The sequence below is a fragment of the Vombatus ursinus genome, unplaced genomic scaffold (genome assembly GCF_900497805.2).
Source record: "Vombatus ursinus unplaced genomic scaffold, bare-nosed wombat genome assembly UNPS02014807.1, whole genome shotgun sequence".
Taxonomy (NCBI): Eukaryota; Metazoa; Chordata; class Mammalia; order Diprotodontia; family Vombatidae; genus Vombatus; species Vombatus ursinus.
This window is the reverse complement of record NW_020954585.1, coordinates 49,037,556-49,062,101: the sequence shown is the minus strand read 5'-3', so window position 1 is coordinate 49,062,101 and position 24,546 is coordinate 49,037,556. Positions and strand designations below refer to the sequence as shown.

Sequence of the window (24,546 nt, the reverse complement as noted above, 5' to 3'; positions counted from 1 at the left end):
GATATTATGGAGTTTAGTTTTCTCAGTTTATAGATTAGGAAAATGAGCTCCAAGAGAATAAGTGACTTACCCACGGTCAATTTTAACATCATTAATTAATGACAAAGTGGATACTATAACCTAGTTTCATCAGTTTAAGACATTTTAATTTTATATGGTACTGACATTTGTTGAAAGAAACAAATTAAATGAAAGATGGATTGTCATAAGTTACATATCCTTGTACTGTTTTCCATTTTTAAAAACTGATACCTTTATTGCTTGTTTTTTTTTTTAAATATTACAGTCTTTTCCCTTTATACTTCCCTCATACTCATGGAACCATCCCTTGTAACAAAGAAAAACAGTTATCCAACCAACAAAGCAACAGATATGATCACATATGAAACATTTGACATCCTTAGTTCCTAACCTCTCTCCCAAGAGGAAAACTGTTTGTTTCATCTTTTGTTTTATAGAACCAAGTCCTAATTACTTTTTTCAGGTTTTCTTTTTAAACTTTGAAGTCAAATTTCTTTGAAAGGGAGAAAGAATGCAAACACAATCAATAATGACAGAAATATACGATGTTCAGATTTTGTACCATCTAAATTAGAGGCAAAAATGCTGCTTTTGGGGGTTAATGATAAAGAATTTTCTAAGCAATTACTAAGTGCCAGGCATTGTGCTAAGTATTGAATATACAAATACAGGGAAGCAAGACTGTCCTTGATCTCAAGGAACTTTATATTCTGATGGGGAAAGACAATACATAAAGTGGAGTTAGAAAGGGAGGGAAGTCAATAGAAAGAGTGGCATGATGTGAGGATGGCCAGGAAGTGGCATGGAGACCTGGTTCCTGGCAAGAAAAAGGAAAAAGTTTACCTATTGGAACTGGACCCAAGAGGGGAGGGCATCTGAGATTGTAAGGTCAGGGACAAAGTAGGGAGGATGGCCTGAATGTAAGCAGCATTGTATAGAGATGTCTAGAAAGTCACATTATAGCAGAACCTTTCATTATGCCCTGTGAACCTCTTGCTTATGGAAGGTGGTTCCTCCCTGCCTGACCCTACTTAATGCCTTTGTCTTACCTGGTTCATAAAGATATTCTGGCAAATCAGAAAATAGTTGCTGAGTATGTCTGGGGCAGTGCCGTGAAATTACATGTGGAGGTGTTCCTCTGTCTCCCTGTAGGATAAATTTCTACAATTTTTAACCTGTCTGAATCTCTCTCTTTATCTCTTTCCCTTTCTGTCTTCTTCTTTGTATCTTTCTGTCTCCATCTCCCTGTTCTTTTTATATTTGAAGTCCGAATTTTGTAGTCTCTGGAAAAATCACAGTGAAGCAAAAAAACAAAAAACAAACAAAAAAAAAAAAAACAATGGATCTCGAATCATAAGATCTAAGTTTAAATCATGGTTCTGCTACATGGGCAAGTAATTTAAGCATTCTGTTTCTCAGTTTCTTCATATGCAAAATAAAAATTAGACTAGATATTATATAAGCAGCTTACAGTCTTAAATCTATGATGCTATGAAAATATCTCCCATTTGTAAATTATTGCTATGTCACTAACTTCTCCTTGCAAAGTTATTTCATGAGAAGTTATGTTTTTGTGTTACTGATTAACAATATTAGTTGGGTCATGACTAGTCAAAGCATTAGTTTGAAATATTGCCAGTTATATCCAACTGCTGAATCAGTATTATGAGAAAAGACTAAAAAGCCAGCAACAACAGAATCAGCATGCCAAATACTTTTAGTTCATTAGGCTTTAACCCTGTGGAGACATTAACTGCATATTTCTAAGGGAGTTTTCCAGGTTATTCAATATTTCATTACATAAAACTATCAGATTTACTTTCATTTTTAGGTGCTTGTAGAAGAATTACTTTGTTATTTGTGACAGTGTTATTTCCATGTTTGTATTTAATTGAATGTTTCTGCCTTTGGTCTGTTTCAGATGATGTTGCACCATATTTCAAGACTGAACCAGGTTTACCCCAGATTCATCTGGAAGGGAATCGCCTTGTACTCACTTGCCTTGCTGAAGGGAGTTGGCCATTGGAATTCAAATGGATGTGTAATGACAATGAAATCACCACCTATACCAGCGAATATAAGTAATTGATTACTTAGAAATAAAATTTTGTTAGAGTTTATATGTTTAGAATATTTGACTTGTTTACTATAACGATACAAAAAGTGGAAAATATTTCATTGCATTTCTAATGGATAAAAATGTGTAATTAGAATTGATAAATTTTTCTTATATCATTTATCTTAGGGAAACGTCATTATTTTTGGACAAGTCTGTTAGTACTTCTTTCATAAACGTTTACGTAGCAAAAGTGACATATAGGCATGGAGAAATGCAAAAACACACTCTTTCATGATAGACTTGGTTACTGTGGCAATAGATACTAACCATAGTAACCCTGAAGCACTGTAAGACCTCAATAAGCGTGAATGCTTAATCAGAATATTCCATTATTGATGATTAGGTCAGCATCTTCAGGATCCTGCAGTTGTCAATAAGTACAACTTTCCTATGTATCAGATGTCAGAATGGGAAAAGGTAGAATACAGGGAGCAAGGAAATGGGCAAAGCATCAATTCTGAGCTTCAGGATTAAATGTGAAAAAAATTTGGTAGTTGGGGGGAAAGAAAGGTTATACAGTGGCCATTATCGACACTTCCCAGTGTCTGCTATCCATTCCTTTCTTGCTTCACTGCCGACACTGTTTATACTTAAATCTTATAAAGTTCAATGCTTTTTAACCATTTAGATTACCATTCTATATGCTTTTTAAATATTCAACATAAGTGACTTATGCAAATATACCAGGATGCCAAAAGTGTATGTTAGTCATCAATATAATACTGCTGTTTAAAGAAAATATCTTAAGGTAATCTGACACTGGCATGAGGAGATGCATAGAAATATAGCTTTGGAGTCAGGAAGGCCTAGGTTTAGGTCCTGACCTATTTTGGCTTTGTGATCCTAGGTAAATCACTTAATCTCTCAGTGCCTCTCCTCATCTGGGTTTTTTTCTGTACTAATGACATCAGAGGTATAGAGCCTGTTCCTGTCTTTGATGCTCATATGTATTAAAAGTATTGGGATGTTAAGACTGAGAATAGCTGGAATAAGATATAGCATTTGTAGCTCAGTATTCATTTTCCCCTAATTTCCAGTACCTTGCAATACTTTATAAGAATATTAAACCTGGCAGTGATCATTTGTATTATAGGCATGAGTTCTGGCTCCTAGAAGTATTTGTGTTAGTGAGGAGCTATTATTGAGCAAGTCTAACAGAAGAGGGCAGAGAAAGAAAATGGAAAAGCCAAGTATGTATCCTTGGGGAACTTATTCCTTGATGGGTGGGCCAGAGGTCTAGGTCTATTCAGTCAGTCAGTTAGGTAGCATTTATTAAATGTCAGACACTGTGCTATCCACTCAGATACAAAGAAAGGCAGAACAAACACACAAACAACAACAACAACGATAAAATCAATCCCTGATCTTAAGGAGCTCGTAGTCTAATGGGGGTGTAATGGGCCCAGATGAAGTAAACCTGGTGATCTCTGTAGAGATCGCCTGAGAGATTGTCGGTCCTTTCTCCAGAGTCATCTGGAAGGTGCACCATTAGGTTTTAGGGGATTGGAATGATGAAACTTATAGACATAAATATCTGATTGGCCCAGCTGTGGACCTCAGGAACTTCTGCAAAGGAAAAGAGAAGGCATAGGTAGAACCCTTCTCAGACTGTGAACATGTGTTGTATTTTGTGTGTGTGTGTGTGTGTGTGTGTGTGTAAATATCAATCTCACATGAAATATATAAGCTGAGATGTGATATTTTAAAATAGCTTTAAATATTATAACTTAGCTTCTGGTATAACATTAAATATTACAAAAATACCTTTTAATATAGCTGACTTTGCATTGTCAAGCCTTTGGTCTGGTTTTGAGGCCATTTATTAGTAAGGATGTTAAAAAATTGTACTCAAAAAAGAGGGATACAAATGATTAAAGATTTTGAAAATAGTACCCAGGAGGAAAGGAATTGAAATGCAGAAAATTCTTGACTACCTCATCCAATGGAAGGGACCAGTGGTGTGAATAATCTATAACAGTGTATAATCCAAAAATAATTTGACTTTAAAGCTCATTATATGTTTATTTTCTCCCAGGAAATTAATTTTCATAATTATGTTTTGTTTATACTTATAATAAAATTATAAACCTCTCCTAGGGTTTGAATTTTCTTTGAATAATCCACAAATGAATTGAATTTCTTCTTTAGACTAAAGACATAGGTTATATATGTGCATATTTTATATATGACATAATATATAATGTGTGTTATATGATATATTACATATGTTCGTGGACAAGTCACATAACCTCAGGCCCACTTTGCTTATCTGTAAAATGTAATTAATTGTACCTACTTCAAAGGATTTTGTGTGGATTAAATAAGGTAATTTATGTATAGAGGTTTATAAAGCTTAAAGTTCTACATAACTGTCATTTATTATTAGTTGCATCAATAAAAAGCACAATGAAATTGTGGATAGTATATCAGCTTTAATTTAGGAAGACCTGTTTATAAATTACACCCCCCCCCAAAAAAAACTTAGTAGAAATGTGACCCTACGCATGTCTCATCCCTCTCTGTGCTTCAGACAATTCCTTAGGATTAATTTATAAGTCATAAATAGGTTGTGACCTGCATTAGTGGAGACCACACTGGGAGTTTACCCACAGTGGGCATGCATCTTTGCAAATGTTTGTTTGACCTAATACTTTAAGAATCTGTGATTTTGTAAGTGTAGGTTCTCTGTCGAGCAATGAAGACTGCAACTTTTCTACATCTTAGCCGATGGTCTTAAAGAGTTACTACATTAGAAAAATTGACCTTAGCTTGGATCCAATCTAATCATGAAAATCTCCAATCATAGCCAGGTTGATCCTGTGGAAATAGAACTGTAACTAGACCAATACTGAAAACCTTTTCAGTTTCCATTAAAATTGATATAATTCTACAGAGCAAGCAGAAAACTACCATTTACTTAATATCTATTAATTAATAAGCTGATCCATCAAATATGCTAGTTTCACTTTTTCCGGTATAAATTGTTTAAAAGTTTTGGTTTGATTTTTTTGTAAATTATTTTGAAATAAACATCTTTAACTGTCATAGGAAATATTTATGTACTTTTCCATAGATTATTTATGAATTGATTACCTACTAAATTGAGCTCATATTATTTTAGAAAAAATTGTAATTTTAAATGCTAAATCTTCTCTTTTTCTAAGATCCTATCCTTCTTGTTCACTGTTCAACTTCCAAAACTATTGTTTGCTCCCTCTTCCTAGAAACTTTTTCCCCGCAGGTCTTCATGACTTTTCCTACCTGTCATACTATTCCTTCTGAGACTCTTTTGCTGGGTTATCATCCATGTCCCATGCTCTCTGCATGATTTTAAATCAGTACTCTGTCCTAGACCCTCTCCTATTTTCTTTTTTCTATACATGCTTGCTTTTGAGAATCTCATAAGTTTCTATATGTTCAATTATCATTATTTCTACAGATGACTTTCAAATCCCCATTTTCAAATTTCATCTTTCTTCTACAGTCCAGTCCCATGTAATCAGTTACCTTTTATACATCTTCATCTTTATATCCCATAGCCATCTCAATCTAAATAACAGCTAGCATTTCTATTGTGTTTTAAGGTATTCCATGTGCTTTACAAATGTCATGTCATTTCATCCTCACAACAATCTTGGGAAGTAGATACTATTGTCTCCATTTTACAGATGAGGAATACAAGGCAGATGAAGGTTAAATGACTTTCCCAGGGTCACATAACTAGTAAGTTTCTGAGATTAGAACTCATATCTTCCTGACTACAGGCAAAGAATTCCCTTCACTTCACTGCCTAGCTGCCTCAACTAAAGTCCAAAATAGAATTCATTATTTTTTCTCATTCCCAGACCCAAACCTTCTCCCTTCCCTAACTTTCCTAGGAGATGGAGAGAAAGCTATTTTTAATATTTAGGAGTTCTGATAATGTCCATAGTCAGAAAGGAAGGAGCCAGAGGAAAGGTCCAGATTGAAGATACATGAGAATAAAAGAATGATTGGTGGCCAAATTCCTGTAGGACCCAAATGTGACTGTACTCTTTTCTGCACTCCCTTTTGTTTTCTGTCTCTACCCTTTTCCTTATCAATGCTCATGGTTTTCATTATAACCTCTTTACACATGACTTCCAGAACTATGGATCCCTGTCTCTCTCCTGAGCAGCATTACCAACAACCTCTTTGACATTTTGAACTCAAAACTCAGCAAGTGCAAAGCACAATTCAGTCTCTTTCCTCCCAAACTCTCCCATCTTCTAAACTTCCTTATTTCTGTCAAGGACACCACTGTCCTTCCAGTCATTCAGGTTCACAATCTCAGTATCATCTTTAATTCTTCTCTTTCCCTCGACCAGTTGCCAAATCTTGTCAAGGCTACCTCCACAACATTTCTTGGAATCTTTTACCTTTCTCTCCATCCATGTAACTACCACACTAGTTCATTACTTCTCACCTAGAATGCTTTCACAGCCTCCTCATTGATCTCCTTTCTTCCAATCTCTCCAATTCATCCTGCAAATGGTATTACTAAAGCACACAGTGACTATGTCATTCCCCAAGTGTTGAGGCAGTGGTAAGCCATTGTAGGCTTCTTGAGGAAGTTACAGACTCCTCTGACTGTCATTTAAAATCTTTCCTAATTTTCCTCTGGTCCATCTTTCCATACTGATCACATAATATTCTCTCTCTCACTCTCTACATTCCAGCCAAATTAGAGTACTTGCTGTTCTCCTCCCCTCCCAGTTCTTATTGTCCTACTCTACTCAAAAATTATTTTGTCTTTACTTTTTATATATTTTCTATTTACTCATCTGTAAACATGTTGAATATCCTCAGTAGATTTTAAGATCCTGAAATGAAGGAACTTTTCTTTTGTTTTTGTCTTTATTTCCAGTGCTACCAAGTACAGTACTTGGCACGTACTAGGCGCTTAATAAAAGTCTGTTGAACTGAACTGAATTCAATTTGATCATAAATCAGAATTAAAAAAATTATTTTCTTGGTGTTATCAATGGAGCAACCCATATGTGTTGAAATCAAAGAATACAAATGAATACTTTCTTGGTAATCTATTTTGAACTCAAAAAATTTTCATTATATTTCTAAATTTTATATTACTTTCAATATGATAGGACCACTTTTTTTTAAGCACCAGTGACTATAGTGTCATCTTGGCAGCAGTTCAAGGATTTAATCCAATTTGCATAGGTGAATTTGGGTGTTTTTATGCCTGTTCCGTGAAATAACATTCACAATAAATCATTTTATGCATTAGAATCAGTAAAATGTCCTTTTAAAAAAAGTATGCATCTCTTCCTCTAGTCACCCTTTGCACATTAAATTCAAATTATATCTAGTTCAAGACTTTCTTATGGCTAGAGGCAGATTTCTTTGTTATAATAGGAAGAATAATTAAATCCCAGAACCAAGGTTGTATAGCTCTGAAGATCTAGTATTCTTATGTTACTACTTTGAAATTTAAAGAAGAAATCCATAAAGTTCTAGTTGAATAGTGACATGGGTATTTTGCCTTCTCAGAAATAGAGATTTTAATAGTCTTTTAAAAGCAAAACCAAAAAATACAAAACAAAACAAGACAAAATCGAGAGTATTGAAAATACTCAAGATGAAACGTATTCTTTGTAGTTCTTTTTAAGAAAGTGTGTAGTCATTTGCTGAAGCGGCTACAGAAGGAATTCTCAGTCAGGTTGTAGTTGGACTTGACAGCTTTTTATGTCCCATCTATCCTGCTGTGTTGGTCCTGAGTACTAACAGCATTGTTGACAAAAATATCTCATTTACATGCTAGGTTCGTTTCCATATTTGGATCATTAGATTTCAATCAGGAAATGACTTTAGGGATTATCAAGTCCAACTCCTTTATTTTATAGGAAGAAAACTTAGGCACAGAGAAGTTACTTACTTACTCACATGAGTATTAAATACCTAAGGTGGGCTTTAAATCCAAGTCTTCCTGTGCCTTGTCCACTCTACTGTGATGCCTCTTGTCTGACTTGCCCATGATTACACAGATATTAAGCACCAAAGACGGAATTCTAATTCAAGTATCCCCTGACTCCACTACTTTTTCTACTATATCATGTTGCCATTCACTACCTTGGATATGTCACTTCACATCTCTTGGTCTTAGTTTTCTCATCTGTTAAATGATGGGATTGGGATGAATGATGTCAGAGGTCCATTCCAGTTCTAAATCTGTGATCTTATGCACCTCCCAGAAGCTTAGTTTCTTTATCTATAAAATGAGGATTATTATTTTTATAGTATTTATCTTGCATTGTTCTTTTAAAGATGAAAATATGTAGTATGTATAAAATCCTTTGTAAACCTTGGATGTTTTATAAAAAAACCTAGGTTATCCAAGTCCAAACCTAGTACTTTACCCATTAAGCCCAATTATGCCTTTTCACATTGGTTGTAATTTTTTCTGAAGATTTGTATGTATTTTCTTAAAAACTTTGCAAATTTTTAATCTTCCTGGTTGTCTTCCTCTTCTTTTTCATGAATGGTGGCCTTGTTTATCTCTGGTATCAGTCCTTTAGCAATTAACTGTATATTTAACAATTCTTCAAGTTTAATTCAGTCTATACAAGCAGCACCCTTTTTTTTTTTGTCTCCTTCCCTTACCCAACAAAGCAAGACATTTAATCAAATAATGCCCATATGTCTTCCTGGAAGCCATAGCATAAAGTGTATCACTATAAAGTGGACCATATTTTCCAAGAAGAGCCATTTTATAATGAGGACATTGTTTTTCTGACCAAGGATCAATCCTTCCCTTTCTGACACTTCCTCTTCCCCTCCTCCATTGAAAGTCTTCAAGCAGAGACTGTATGATCAGCTGTCAAATGTATTACAGTGGGAATTCCTTTGGTATATAGGCTAGAACCAGGTGTGGTGAACCTGCAGCTTTGAGGCCACAAGTAGCTTTCTAGGTCCTTGGGTACAACCTTTTGACTGAGCCCAAGTTTTACAGAACAAATCCTTTCATTAAGGGAATTTGTTTTGTGAAGTTTGAATTTAGTCAAAGGGCTGCACGTGAGGACCTAGAGGGCCACATGTGGCCTTGAGGCTGCAGGTTCCTTACCTTTGGTAGACTAAATGGCTTCTTCCAACTCTAAATCATGTGATTATGTGAAATCAGATTCAATTCTGAAAATATTTATTAAGTATCATGGACAAGATATTAGATATGACAAAAGTGCATCTTTGGAGCAACAAATGCAATGACCAAAAACTTCCAGATTTCAATACTTCACACCTCTGTGATGTCATTGGATCTTCCATGGAGGAAAACCACAAGTCTTTTGTGCCTTAGTATAACCTCTTGGTGAGATACTATAGCCAGAGAAAATTAATCATCTGATGGTCATCTTTCTGGTAATGATCCACTTTGTACTCATCTAGACTGATCTTCAAATAACAGACCTATGGACCATTGCCAGGTTCATAATCAAAGCCTTTCCAACTTCTTATGTACAGGACCAAAAGGAATTGGAGCTCTGCAGGTATGTAGAAACATGATTTACCTCAATGCTATGATCAAATATTTTAGGACCTTTGACCCATCAATAGCACTTCTAGGGCTGTATCCCAAGGAGATCATAAAAATGGGAAAGGGACCCACATATACAAAATATTTATAGCAGCTCTTTTTTGTAGTGACCAGGAATTGGAAATTGAGGGGATACCCTTCAGTTGGGGAATGGCTGAACAAGTTGTGGTATATGAATGTAATGGAATACTATTGTGCTATAAGAAATGATGAGCAGATGGACTTCAGAAAAACCTGGAAAGACTTGTATGGACTGATGCTGAGTGAAGTGAGAAAAACCAGGAGAACAGTGTACATAGTAACAATCATGCTGTGCAATGACTAACTTTGATAGACTTAGCCTATCTAAGGATCTAAGGATCTAAGATATCTCCAAAAGTCTTTGAACAAATGAATGAAAAAGCATTTATTAAGTGCTTACTATGTGCCTGGTACTGTGCTAAGTGGTGGAGATTCAAATATTTTTTTGAAATTGAGACTGTTTCTGCCTTCAAAGAATTACATTCTAATAGGGAAAGAATACTTATAGGGGAATGATAACCTGGGAAGAGATATTTGTTCTGGGAATGGAAAAAGTGGAAGGAAGGAGTTGGTAGGTAGACAGTGAGATGAGTAGGTGGATGTCTAGAATCTTGGTGGAAGCATAGTTTGGTGTCTGTTGACATCCAGTGTGTACAGCGAGCTAAGGAGGCTAATTGTTTGAATGAAATCACCCTTCAGCCCAATTGATCCCCAGGACAGGAACTCCAAAAATGGGTAGATTAACTTTCCCAGTGTCTGGGGTAGTGGTGGTGGTATGGATGCTGGAGTTGAGGTCCAGGTTTTGGATTCCATATGATGGTTGCAGACTTGGTGGGGAAGAGCAGGTACATGGTAGCAGAGAGATGGTGAGATGGCCTGGGTGGATCTCTGGATGGCATGTGAAGCTGAAAGAATGTGAACTAAAATTTTATGTTAACTACTTCTTTGAAGAGAATTGCACTTGTAATTTTATCTGTGTGTTGAAATTCCTACTAATTAGTTCTGTAATTTAGAGAGTCTCCTGGGGGAAATAAGAGGTTGGCACAGCTAGCATCTTGAGTTAAAGGCAATGTTTGAATATCCATCTTCTCGACCCCAAAGCCAACTCTCTCTACTAGTCTGTTCTACTTCTTCATCTAAACTGTAAAAAGCATTAAACATATCATGAACAATAATTTTTTTCCTTAGAATTTAGAGGAGATTTGGGGGATGAGTAAGTATGGTGTAATGGAAAGAGTACTAAATTTGGGGGCAGGGGATCTGAATTGGAATCTAGCTTTCCTACCCACCCATGTGACCTTAGGCCAGTTATTAACATTCCCTGGGTATCACTTCTCCCATCCTAAAAATAAGAGGGATGGACTAAGGCCCTAAAATCCTTTCTACTTCTAAATACTATGGTCTTCTGACCCAATTCAGCTGAACAAGTGTTGACATTGTTTGAGTTTTCCTTTTTCTCTTAGTAAATTTTCCTCCCATAAATAAATCCATTCAGAATAATTTGCTTGACTTGAGTGTGACCCCAGAGTATTTTAATAGGTTCTCAATACGTGTTTATTGTTGATTATAGTGATGATGTTGATTTTCCAATTGAAAAATGATTTTAAGCATAATGACTAATCTGTCATATTTTCTCTTCACTTTAGCCAACCTCTGCAGTTTATTGAAAGCTTTACAAAATTTCAGATCCAATACAGGCCAATAAATAACAGCTGTACACTGCATGGGAAAGCTTTAAAGCCAATTATCCGATCATTAGAGACTTTTAAAAAGGAGTTTCAAAACATCTATCACAGAATCACTAAAGCAGGTATAGGAAGGACTCCTGATGAGTCACGCACTGTGGATTCAATGTCTTTGTATATTTAAGGACTTGTAAAATACATATAAAGGCTGGGAGAATCCAGGTATCAGTGTTAATTAGGCATCCTTGAATGAAAGCTGTTAATATGTAAAATAAGGGATGGTAGGGACTATGTAACTACCTCACATCCCACTGATCTAGCCATTTGTTATATCTCTTGAATTACTATTACTCTTCCCTACTCACCCAGCCAACACAAACTCTTCTCCTGGAGTTAAGGTTGAAGAGAAGAGGTGAGTTGTTTCAACATGCAAATAAAAAAATATCATTCATTCAAAATAAATTTAGATTCTAAAGGAAAAAGACTGTGCTCAAAACAAAGCACGTGAATACATATCTATATGACTCATGTCCATAATTTCATTTAAATAGTAGCAATATGAGTTGACATTTAAGAAGCACTCTAAAGTTTGCAAAATACATTATATTCCTAATGTTACTTGATCCTAACAACAAACTTGTGAGTTAAGTGCTATTTGTTTTTGGAATGGCACCTGTGGTTTTTGTAGTATAGGTTGGAAATTCCCAAAGAGAAAACTCTATCAATACATATTGGCATTTGCCCTGTATCTGACTCACCCAGGATCACACAGCCAGAATATGTCAGAAGCTGGACTTGAACTGAGGTCTTCTTTACTCCAAGGCCAGTTTGCAATCTACTACGACTCCTATGATGCTTTTCTAGTGCCATTACCCCCCAAACCTCCCCACCCCCCCTTTTTTTTTTTACAAATGAGACAACTGAGACTCAGAGAGGTTAAATAACTTCTTCTGAGTCACACAGCTAGTAAGTTTCTGAGAAATTCAGGAATTTCTGACTTCAAAACCATGTGATATTGTACTGGCTCACACTCATTCTCTCTGCCAGTGCATGTATACAGACACAGAACACAGCAGATAGATGCTTGTCATCAGAAACCACATATAGGTCTCTTTATAATTGAGGCTGACTCCAAAACCTAAAATTTTGCCTTTGTTCCTGATACTGAAATGGATTTGAAAGAATCTTTTTACTAGTTCAAGCTAATAACTCTAGTATGATTATTTAAAATGGAATAGACATTGACTGTATTTTAGTGACATATGGTGATAATATTTCACCATAGTTTCATATAGTGAGCCAGGAAACATCCTCTGCTTAAAAATGTGTTTACAAACAATAGGCCCACAATGGATAACCCCATCGGGCAGATGAATATAATCTATGTAGAAATTCCGATAATAGGAAGTCGCTGCAATTCCTAAATATTTTTGCCCTCCCCCCCCACCCCCCACCCCCGCGAAAGAGAAGGCAGAAAATAAGACACCAAAACAGCATATGTTTGATATTCAGTTTTGTGGCTCTTTTTTTTTAATAGGCTGGCCTATTTTTATGTATCAATTTATCAAGTTATTATAGACATTAGTAAGAATTTAAACTCTTATTTGGAATACTATACCACTTGGATAGAGGAACTGACCTCAGAAACAGGAAGACCCGAGATGACACCCCCCCCCCCTTGACATACACACTGGTTGTGTTACCGTGGACAACTCTCTTGACCTGTCAGTGGTCAGGCAACTTTCTAAGACTAAGTCAAAGAAGGTGCTGGCTGACTTTCACTGGAAGAGGGAGTTTCTTCACCTGATAGTTCCCTATACCACTGGAATATCAGGTCCAGTCCCTGTTTCTATGCCTCAGGACACCATACACAGGAGGAATTAGGTTATATTATCCAGATTGTCTGTGTCACAATGAAGGAACTGTCCTTTTAACTGTCCTCAGAAGGTGTTTTCTGAAGACTTGCTGAGTGCAACAATTCTTTCCCCTCCAATAAAAAACTTTGTTCATTTATCATAACCTGATGCTCAGTCTCTACTTTATTATAATTATGATATCTAATAATCGTAGTGGCTCATCTTGATTTGTAATTTAAATAAATGGCACCAAATCTTTGTCCTTACTTGGATATTATTCTAATTCTCTTCATTAATTAATTTTTTGTTTGAGAAGAACCATTTCATACTAGAATAAAATATTGAAGATTAAAACTTAGCAGTATTATTTTCCTTTTTCATAAAAGATTTTATTAATCTTGTCATGAGAGCTCAAGAAGGTGACCAGAGGGAAAAAGTAGCTTGATTAATATTTGTTTAATGTAGAATCACCTTATTGCTCAGATGTTTTATTCACTTAAAAATTATTCCTATCAGCTCTTCTTTCAGGTTGACTAATTAGACATCATTGACTAAAAAGACAAACAATTAGTAGAACAAGTGGTTTTTAAGGTGTACTGAGCAAATCAGAATAATGTGCAGTTTGTCTTTTATCTGACTCCATATCAGTTTTGATCATTACATGTAGCATTAGAAAGTATTTTTGATAGCATATTTTCATAATTATATAAAAAGATGTTCTTTTGTAAAGGATTTTTATTTTAGGAGCAGAGAAGGGATGGAATTCAGTTCTATGATTTTATACTATGTGGGGAACTCCCAGTGTGGAATCTCTTTCTACTTGTACAGATGAGCAATCTTTCTGTATTTTATAGTCAGAATTGCCTGAGGGCATTGAGAAGTTAAAGGATTGATTTGTAAAGGATGTTGACCCTAATACTTTCATCTTTTTATCCTCCTAGAAAAATAATAAATATTTTGTGTGGGTTTTGTGGGGAAGTTATACACAGTGAAGGAGTAGCATCATATTTTGGAAAGCACCTTGAAATTGATATCAGATGACTTGGATTTGAATCCAAGCTCTGCCACTTAATATCTGTAACTTTAAGCAAATCACTCAATATCTTGGGACCCAAGTTGTTTCATCTATAAAATCAATTGTTTAATTAGATGATGTCTAATAATGTCCTGTCTAGTTTTATAGCTATGAACTTATGATGCTCTTACAAGCAGCTGATGTTTGCTTATAGTTTAGTTTTATAGAAAATTCCCTACATGAGAAAAATTGTTCAGGTAGAGTATCCCACCTAAGGCAGAGCTACCATATACAAATAATTAAGCAAGTGTTTGGCCAATGTAATAGCAATACCTTTCACCCCTTGAAAGTGGAGGGTAAAGGGTACAATTTAAGAGGTGAAGAAATGTAAACGATAATAATGAAATTATACTGATGTCTCTATAACAGTTTAAGGTTTGCAAAATGTTTTCTATACATTTTCCTTATTTGATCTTTACAACAATCCTATGAAGTAGAACTATTATTTCAGTTTTACAGATAAAGAAATTGAAGCTCTTAGAAGTTCAGTTAATCATATAGTAAGTGCATTCTCCTGGCTTCAAGTCCATCACTCTTTCTACTATACTATTTTGCTTCTCAGGCTGAGTGGCTCTCAGGATGAATTTGAGAAGTAAAATCCAAGGTGTATGAGTGAGTGGATAGATGGACCATTTATTAAGTGCATACCCATGTGCTTAGTGCTGGAAAAACAAATACAAGCAGCAAAATAGTCTTTATCCTGGGGTTTGGAGGGTAGGTGGGAGGAAGAGGCAAAGCAAGCCAGGAGGCAGCAATGGAGGCCTGAGCCCTAGCAAGATAAGGCTCAATCTGAGCTTGAATAGCTGAGGGTACCATGATGAATGGCAGCAAAGCAGAAATACATGTTAGAAGATAGCTACTACATCAGGTAGAAAAATGCAGGGAGTACCAAGTTGCTAAGTGTTTGTCTAGTTCAACCAGTTTTTCCAAAGCTTTGGCAGAAATCTTAGTTCATACAAACAATTCTACTCTAGGTGGTCAAGGGGACCAAGTTATAACAAAATTTTGAAGTGGATCTAAAAGTGATCCTATAATAATGAAAATAGAAGACATAGTACCTGGAATACTGTTCTAGGATTTGAGTAATAGGCTCTGAATGTCCATGAGTCTATCCTGTGGAAAGATGAATCTTCACCTGAATGCCCATTAATAGTACAATCAAGAAATGTGAAATTAATGGGGATTTTGATAGGTGGAGTTATGAAAGAGAAAACAATCAAGGAAATAGAACATTTCATTCAAGTTGTTATTTGTCTTTCATTCTCAAAGAAGACCATGACATCAGGGAGGTGATGCCATGACATGCAAGTGAATTGGATTTACGTGAGGCAGGGTTGTGCAACATCATCAGCTTCACTTTCCCTTCTGGAGCCATCTGGGTCCAGTGGCCAGATATATGGCCATATCAAGATGACTGGCAATGACCCTAGATGTAGTGGGAGACATTGTTCCTCCCTCACTTAAATCCAATTCACTTGTATGTCATGGCATCACATCCCTGATGTCATGGTTCTCTTTGATTTCATTCAAGAATGAGTAGGTAATCCTCCCAAAATAGTAGCCCCAGCTTTGAAAAGAAAGGTAAACCATCTTAGACGGGATGTATATCACCACAAAGATGGCACTGAATTTTGGATATATTGGAAGGTCTTTGATGAAATTTAACATGACTACCTCCCAGGGACAGAGGGGAGTTGACAGGCTTACTGTAAACATCCTGGCTGCTTCACTGGTTTCTTGACAATACGCATTTTGTTAACATGATTATATACATCCCATCTGAGGCCCGGGGAGATTGTGTGGCAAGAGCATCATAAAATCATAGATATAAACCAGAGGAAATGTTATGTATTATCTAACACAATTACTCATTTTATAGATGAAAAAACTGAGGCCTACATATGATACTTGATTTGTCATATAGGTAGGGTCTTGAATAGGCTGCCATGGCCCATTATAGGAGAGATAGAAGATTGCACATTTTTGGGGGGGGAGGCAGTTGGGTTTAGGTGACTTGCCCAGGGTCATGCAGCTAGTAAGTGTTATGTGTCTGAGGCTAGATTTGAACTCAGGTCTTCGTGAATCCAGGCCCAGTACTCTATCCACTGTGGCCACCTAGCTGCCCCAACATTGCACATTAAGGCTTACTACTATGGACCTAGACAGCACACACAATTATCTTAAATGCTTTCCATCTGAGTTCAGTGACTTCTTCCTAAGTTTCCTCTATTCTTTTCAGTGACTGCAGGGACTCAGAACTTGCTGTTTCTGATATCTCATTTGTCTATGAAAATATTGGTATTGATTCATAGGGTTTGTCACTGGTTTGGCACTGTATTGATTGATAATTTCCTGGCTTTAAATCTCAGCTAAGCATGCTAAGCTCTACTAACCTTGGCCTCATTTCCTTTCTATTCCATAACTTCATGTATTCATATGTACCAGGCTGAAACAAGGGATCAATATCAGAAGTCATAAATTCATACCTTCCAGACATCTCTTCTTCCTGGAGGTACCCACACATGCACAGATAGTCTCTCAATGATGCACCCTCTCATTGTCCACAACTCCACCACAGTTATGCCTGTTCTGTCTGTGGGTATCCATGCTGCATTACTAATGTATAACTGTCTATTATGCCGGGGTACTATTAATCTTAACACTTCTCAGAAAGGATCTACAGATACAAGAGAAAGCATAGGGAACCCAACAACAGCATCTTGTCCTAGATAGAGTAATCAATGCTAATTGTCTCAACAATAACTGGGCACAAGTAGTATTGTCCCATTCCTGATGGTGGCAAATTAATTCTGATTATTTTCTGATTCAGTCACCACAAATTTTATAATCTTTAGTTTATAGCCTTTCATGATTAATGATCCATTATATGCTCCAATTTATGTTTTTGTACCAATGCATATGCCCTCTAGTTGTAGTAGTCATGAATATTGTCAATAATGAAATTAATGTTACTGAAAAATAATGCCCACTGCATCTGGCATTGATTGACTTGCTAGGTGGTTAATATGGCCTGTAATGAGATACCATATCTTTTTTCCTTGGTGTCTTTGCATCTCAGATACAACTTTGACAGCAAACAGCTCCTTGTACTCAATTGCACAGTAATTTTTTGCATTTGTCGACTCACAGGAGAAATCTGTATAGCATCTGGCCATAGAGAAGTAGTAAGACAATTGCCTTCATACTGATTAATTGGTTTCTACAAAGAATTGTTGCTGTGGATACAGCTATATTACAATAGAGTTTAAGGTGAACTCACTCACCCTTCACCATTATCACTAACCATTCCTAAGATCAGAATGTCTTATCTTTGGTTCGACATAGCCTACCCCAGCCCCCAGCACCTGCAAGCTATCTGCCCTCTGGGGACTCATTCTTTCTATCAGCTCGCTTATAAAAGTCTTGGAAGATATAACTCTACTCAGGGAATGTGGTCTCTTAATGTGTAAACTTCCAGACAAAACATGACAAAGACTTTGTTTCTTACCACAGACTCCCTGCACCCCCACCCCTTATATTCTCTAATTGTGCCCTTTCTTTTCCCTTCAGGAGCAAGAACTCCTTTCAACTCTTTCTTTCTTCTTTTTTCCCATGTTTTACCTCAACTCCATTCCTTCACTCACTTTTGTCCAATCAATCAGCAAGTATTTATTAAGTACTTAACTTTGCTGGGTCCTGGGGATGTAAATCCAGAAATGAAACAACCCTTTCCTTCAATTTTGCTCTAAAATTAGCTTTTGGAAATGGATATTTATACCACTTCAACCTATCAGATTGACTAATGTGACAAAACAAGAAAATGATAAATGCTGGAGATGTGGGAAAATTGGAACACTAATGCATTGGTGGAGTTGTGAAATGATCCAACCATTCTGGAGAACAATTTGGAACTATGTCCAAAGGGCTATAAAAGTGTGCATACCCTTTGACCCAGAAATACCACTTCTAAGGCTGTATCTCAAAGAGATAATAAAAATGGGAAAAGGACCCTCATATACAAAAATATTTATAGCAGCTCTTTTTGTGGTGGCCAAGAATTGGAAATTGAGAGGTTGCCCATCAACTAGGAAATGGCTGGACAAGTTCTGGTATGTGAATATAATGGAGTACTATTGTGCTATAAGAAATAATGAGCAGGTGGATTTCAGAAAAACCTGGAAGACTTATATGAACTGATGCTAAGTGAATGAGTAAAACCAGGGGAACATTGTACATAGTAACAGCTATATTGTGCAATGACCAAGTTTGATAGACTTAGCTCTTCTCAGCAATGCAAGTAGCTAAGATGATTCCAAAAGACTCATGATGGAAAATGCTATCCACATCCAGAGAACAAACTATGAAGTCTGAATGCAGATGGAAGCATACTGTTTGCAGTCTTTTATTTTGTTTTGTTTTTTCTTTCTCATGGTTCCTCCCATTCATTCTCATTCATCTTTATAACAGGACTGATGTGAAAATATGTTTAATAAGAATATATATGTAGAGCCTATGTCAGATTGAATGCCATCTTGGGGAGGAGTGAGGGGAAGGAGGTAGAGAAAATTTAAAACTCAAAAGCTTATGGAAGAGAATGTTGAAAGCTAAAAATAAATTAATTAATTTAAAAATTTTTTAAAGAGTGAAAGGGAGGAGGGCCTACATCATACTGAGTGAACACTCTGTGGCAAATTTATGGTATAGAAAGACATGAAAAAAGAGACATATAGGATGGAGAGACATGGATCAAGATCTACATCATTGTAAGGAACATCCACATTAATAATATCACAGATCTGAATGTTTCCTCCCAAGGCAGAGCATACTGCTCTTTCAGTAGATACTGGGCATCTAATAAATGCTTGCTGTCTCTGATAAAAAAAATGTGATTGGGAAATACTTGACAACATAAATAAAATACACCAGAACATTAAAAAAAAAGAAATGGATGTTTGCTATGTTGTGGTTAGTACAGAACATCCACCCAAAAGTCTAGGGGAAAGTGGGCTCAATCTTGGAGAGCACGTGTACCGGAGAGGTCACTCCCACCTCTTGGAAGTCATTTTGCTAGAATCCTTAAGCTGTTCCCCTTAAGTATGGTATATATTTTTTTTATTCTGATGGGCTGTTTGGAGAGCTTTGAATCTGTGTCTGTCCTTGACTCCTGATGTAGGTGCTACTATAAGCTTTTATATAAATACCCTGAAGTACTATATTTTCTGGACATTTTGAAGCTCAAAGTCTTCCCCCTACCAAAGATAGAAAGGAGGAGGCTGAGGCATAGACTGAGGCTAAATTCTTCTACTCACTCTCTCTGTCTCCTCCTTTGGTTGTTCTTCAGAGTTTGCCAGGAAATCTCTCTTGGTTTACCTCACAATGGAATCTTGAAATCCATGTAGCCTGATACATGCCCCAGAGGATGTGACAATATTTCATGGCCAATCAAAGCAGGTTGTCTATAGTACCTAGGGAAGTGTGCAGGCCTTGTTTGTGTGGACAGTTGAGATGTATTCTCACATGACAAAAGTATGGAGGGCATAGAATCTTGTTAGTTATTTTAGGTGGGGTAGAATAATTTGATTAATTTTACTCAAATCAGTCTCCATCCTTAACCAAGATACATGTCAAGTATATGGGCAGCTAGGTAATACAGTGGATAGAGCACGGGGACTACAGTCAGGAAGACTCATTCTTCTGAGTTCAAATCTGGCCTCAGATACTTACTAGCTTTATGACCCTGGGCAAGTCACTTAACGTTGTTTGTCTCTATTTTCTCATCAGTAAAATGAGCTGGAGAAGGAAATGGCAAACCACTCCAGTATCTTTGCCAAGAAAACCCCAACTAGGGTCAGGAAGAATAAGATGGATGTGACTAAAATGACCAAAACTCAGAATGCCAAGTATACACCAAGTGACCTAGAAGAGAAAGTAGTAACAAAACGGAGGACCAGGAAAAACCCCACGATGGGGATTTATTATTGAGAACAAAAAAAAAAAAAATTATCCTTTCTCTGTTCACGTGTAGGCTGGTTGAGGATATATATCCAGCTCCCCTTTGTCTCTTACCTTCTGTCCTCCCATTCACACAGCTTCCAACTGTGTTATCAATGATTCCATTATAAAGAATCATGGGATTTAAGCTCTTATGTATTCATTTGTCTTTTTCCTTTTCTTTTCCTGATTCTATAAGTTCCTCTTAAATTGTTAGCATCTCAGGACGAACAGGGCCTTTCCTGTACTCAATCCCATTTTCTTCTTTTATCCTTCTGCCTTATTTGTATTTTCTTTAAAAAATAAATAGGTTATGTATATTTATATTATCTATTTTGTTACTTAGTCTTGTTTAAAATTAATTGTACTTATTTACCTTTCTCATAATTTTCTTTTTTGGAGAGTTTTTAAATTTAGTATTCTGCTCACCATTGTCAGTCAGGGACATTTGGCACTTAGTGACCACTTAAAAAATGATTACTGTTTGGTGAATTCTTCCTTGTTTAAAGTTTAACTTTTCCCCTTGAATTTTAAGCAAAGTTTTGCACGGTGCATATTTTTGGTTGCAGATGGATTCCCTTTGCTTTTTGGAATATTCTTTTGCATTTCCTTTCTCAGTTTTTGTGATAGTGAACTACTCATGAATTATTAGAATTTCTCTACCTTCATAGCTGAAGATCTTCCATCTGCTATTCAAATCTGTTGTTTGTTGTTGAAATTATGAAATTTAATCATGACATGTTCTATAGTTTTAGCACAGAGTTTTTCCTCTGAAGGTTAATCTGTAGATATCATTATTAAATACTGGATGTTTATACTCAAGAGTTCTAGACATATTTCTAATATTAATTCTTATGATATGGTATTTAGAATTCTTTCATGGTTTATTATTTTTGTTTTTCATGTAAGGATTATTTATCTCTCATTCTGAGTACTCCCAACTGAGTAAATTTTAAGAAAAAAGTAAAAGAAAGCTTTCAATACATAGCTTGTATAGTTTAGCAAAATGACACATTAGTTATATCAAAAAATGTATATCTTTCAGACTTTCAACCTCTCTAGCAGGAAGGAAGTGGCATGTTTCGTCTTCACTTTTTTGGACTTGTGGCTTGTCATTGCATTCGTTAGAGTTCTAAAGTTTTTCAGAGTTGTTTTTCTCATAATGTTGTCACCATTGAATACATTCTTCTATTCTCACTTTATTCCACATCGGTTCATAAAGGTCTTCCCAATTTCCTCTGATATTGTCCATTTCATTATTTCTTATGGCATAATAATATTCCAATACATTTATATAGTGCAGTTTGTTTGGCCATTCCCCAACAGGACAGCCCCTTTGTTTCCCAAAATTTTGACTACTACAAGAGCTGCTATAAATATTTTAACATACATTGATCCTCTTCCTCCTCTTTGATATCTTAGTGGTATAGGCCTGGTAATGCTATCACTAGCTAGGTCAAAGGGTATGCATGGTGTGTTAACTTTATGGGTATAGTTCCAAATTGCTTCCCAGAATGGCGGAACCAATTCATAGCTCCACCACCAATGCACTAGTGTGCCTGTTTACCCACAGCTTCTCCTATGTTTGCCATTTTCCTCTTTTGTTGTCTTTGTCAGAATGCTAGGTTTGAGGTAGAACTTTAAAGATGCTTTAATTTGCCTTTCACTAATTATTAATGGTTTAATGCATTTTTCATATGATTATTAATAGCTTTTATTTCTTTCTTTGAAAACTGTTCATCTCCTTTGACTGCCTATTGGAGAATGGTATGTAGTTTTTTCCTTTTAGTTTCATTTATTTATTTGTTCCATTTTAAATTCCAAGTTGTCTTCCTCTTTCTCTTCCAACCCCACATTACAGAAGGCTAACATTTAGCATATATATGTGTGTGTGTGTATATATATATATATCCATATATATCTATCTATATCTATATCTATATCTATATATCTATATATCTATATCTATATATATATAATATACATGCATGTGTGTGTGTGTGTTTGGTACCATCCAATAATTATTTCCATATATCAGTTCTTTTTCTGGAGGGTGGATAGCATTTCCCTTCATAAGTCCTTTATAGTTGATTTGAATATCCATATTACTCAGAATAAATTCTACTTGTTTCACTCTGCATTATTTCAATGAAGTCCTTCCATTTTCTAAAATTAACTTGCTCACTATTTCTTATAGCATTGTAGTATTCCATCACAATCACATACCACAACTTATTCAGTGATTCTCCAATTGATAGGCATCCCCTAAATTTCCAGTTCTTTGCTACCACAAAGAGAGCTACTACAAATATTTTAGAACATATAGATTCTTTTCCTTTTTCCCTGATCACCTTGGGAAATAGACGTAATAGTGGTATCACTGGGTCAATGGGTGTATAATTCTTTGGGCATAATTCCAAATTGCTCTCCAAAATCGTTGGATCAGTTCACAATTCCACCAACAGTGTATCAGTGTCCCAGTTTTCCCATATCCCCTCCAACTTTTGTCATTTTCCTTTTCTATCATTTTAGTCAATCTCATACCTCAAAGTTGTTTTAATTTGCATTTCTCTAATCAATAATTACTTGGAGAATTTTTTCATGTGATTGTGTATACATATAGCTTTGACATCTTCTTCTAAAAACTACCTGTTCATATCTTTTAACCATCTATCAATTTGGGAAAAACTAATATTCTTACACATTTAACTCAATTCTCTATATACTTGACATATGAGGCCTTTATCTGAGAAACTGTTTATAAAAAATTCCTCCAATTTTCTGCTTTTCTTCTAATTTTGGCTACATTAGTTTTATTTGTACAAAAAGCTTTTAATTTCATGTCATAAAAATTATCCATTTTAAGTCCAGCAATGCTCTCTGTCTCTTGCTTATTCATAAATTATTCTCTTATTCACAAATCTGATAGGTAATCTGTTTTATGCTTTCCTAATTTACTATTGATATTGCCTTTACATCTAGGTCATGTATCCAGTTTGAACGTATCTTAGTAAAACTGTGTACTAATTGGTCTACCTAGTTTCTACCGTATTGTTTTCTAGTTTTTCCAGCAATGGCTCATGGTTTTATAAGTCTGAATCATTTCCTTAAATATATACAATATGATACTTTTATCAGAGAAACTTCATGTGAGTGTTTTAGATAGCTTGAGAACTATGGTTTACATCAAAATTTATCATTTATCAATTTATTAACAAGCAATTTTCTTTTTTAAATTTATTGATTTATTTTGATTTATCAACAATCACTTCCATAATCTTTTGAATTTAACATTTTTCACCCCCGCTCTCCACACCTCTCTTCCCAAGACAACGTGCAATCTGATATAGGCTTTACATATATGTTCCTATTAAAAGTATTTTCACATTAGCCATGTTGTAAGGAAGAATTAGAACCAATAGGAGGAACCACCAGAAAGAGGAAACAAAACAAAACAGAACAAAAAAAAGTAACAAATAGCATACTTTGATCTACATTCAAACTCCATAGTTCTTTCTTTGGATGTGGATAGCATTTTCCATCATGAGACTTTTGGAGATGTCTTAGATCCTTGAATTGCTGAGAAGGGCTAAGACTATCAAAGTTAGTCATTGCTTAATGTGGCTGTTACTGTGTATAATGTTTTCCTGGTTCTGTTCAATTCACTCAGCATCAGTCCATACAAGTCCAGGTTTTTTTGAAATCTGCTTGCTTACCATTTCTTATAGCACAATAGTATTACATTTATATGCCACAACTTGTTCAGCCATTCCCCAACTGATGGGCATCCCCTCAGTTTCCAATTCTTTGCCACCACAAAAAGAATTGCTATAAATATTTTTGTACATGTAGGTCCTTTTCCTATTTTTATGATCTCTTTGGGATACAGCCCTAGAAGTGGTATTGCTGGGTCAAAGGATATACACTTTTTTATAGCCTGTTGGGCATAGTTCCAAATTGTTCTCCAGAATGGTTGGATCATTTCACAACTCCACCAACAATGCATCAGTATTCCAATTTCCCCACATCTTCTCCAATATTTATCATTTACTTGTTTTGTCATGTTGGCCAATCTGATAGGTGTGATGTGATACCTCAGAGTTGTTTTGATTTGTATTTCTCTAATCAATAGTGATTTAGAGCATTTTTTCATATGACTATAGATGGCTTTAATTTCTTCATCTGAGAACTGCCTGTTCATATCCTTTGAC

The 24,546-nt window shown here is 35.7% G+C and overlaps 1 protein-coding gene across 3 annotated transcripts in view; it reads left to right on the top strand.

The window, feature by feature from the left end:
* Positions 1-24,546, top strand: part of SDK1 (sidekick cell adhesion molecule 1) — a 1,114,226-nt gene that overhangs the window by 377,151 nt on the left and 712,529 nt on the right. For all 3 annotated transcript variants that reach the window (XM_027874762.1, XM_027874760.1, XM_027874761.1), the window contains exon 3: positions 1,943-2,102. In XM_027874762.1, coding sequence (XP_027730563.1) covers positions 1,943-2,102 — 160 coding nt within the window. The remainder of the gene's footprint in view (positions 1-1,942; positions 2,103-24,546) is intronic.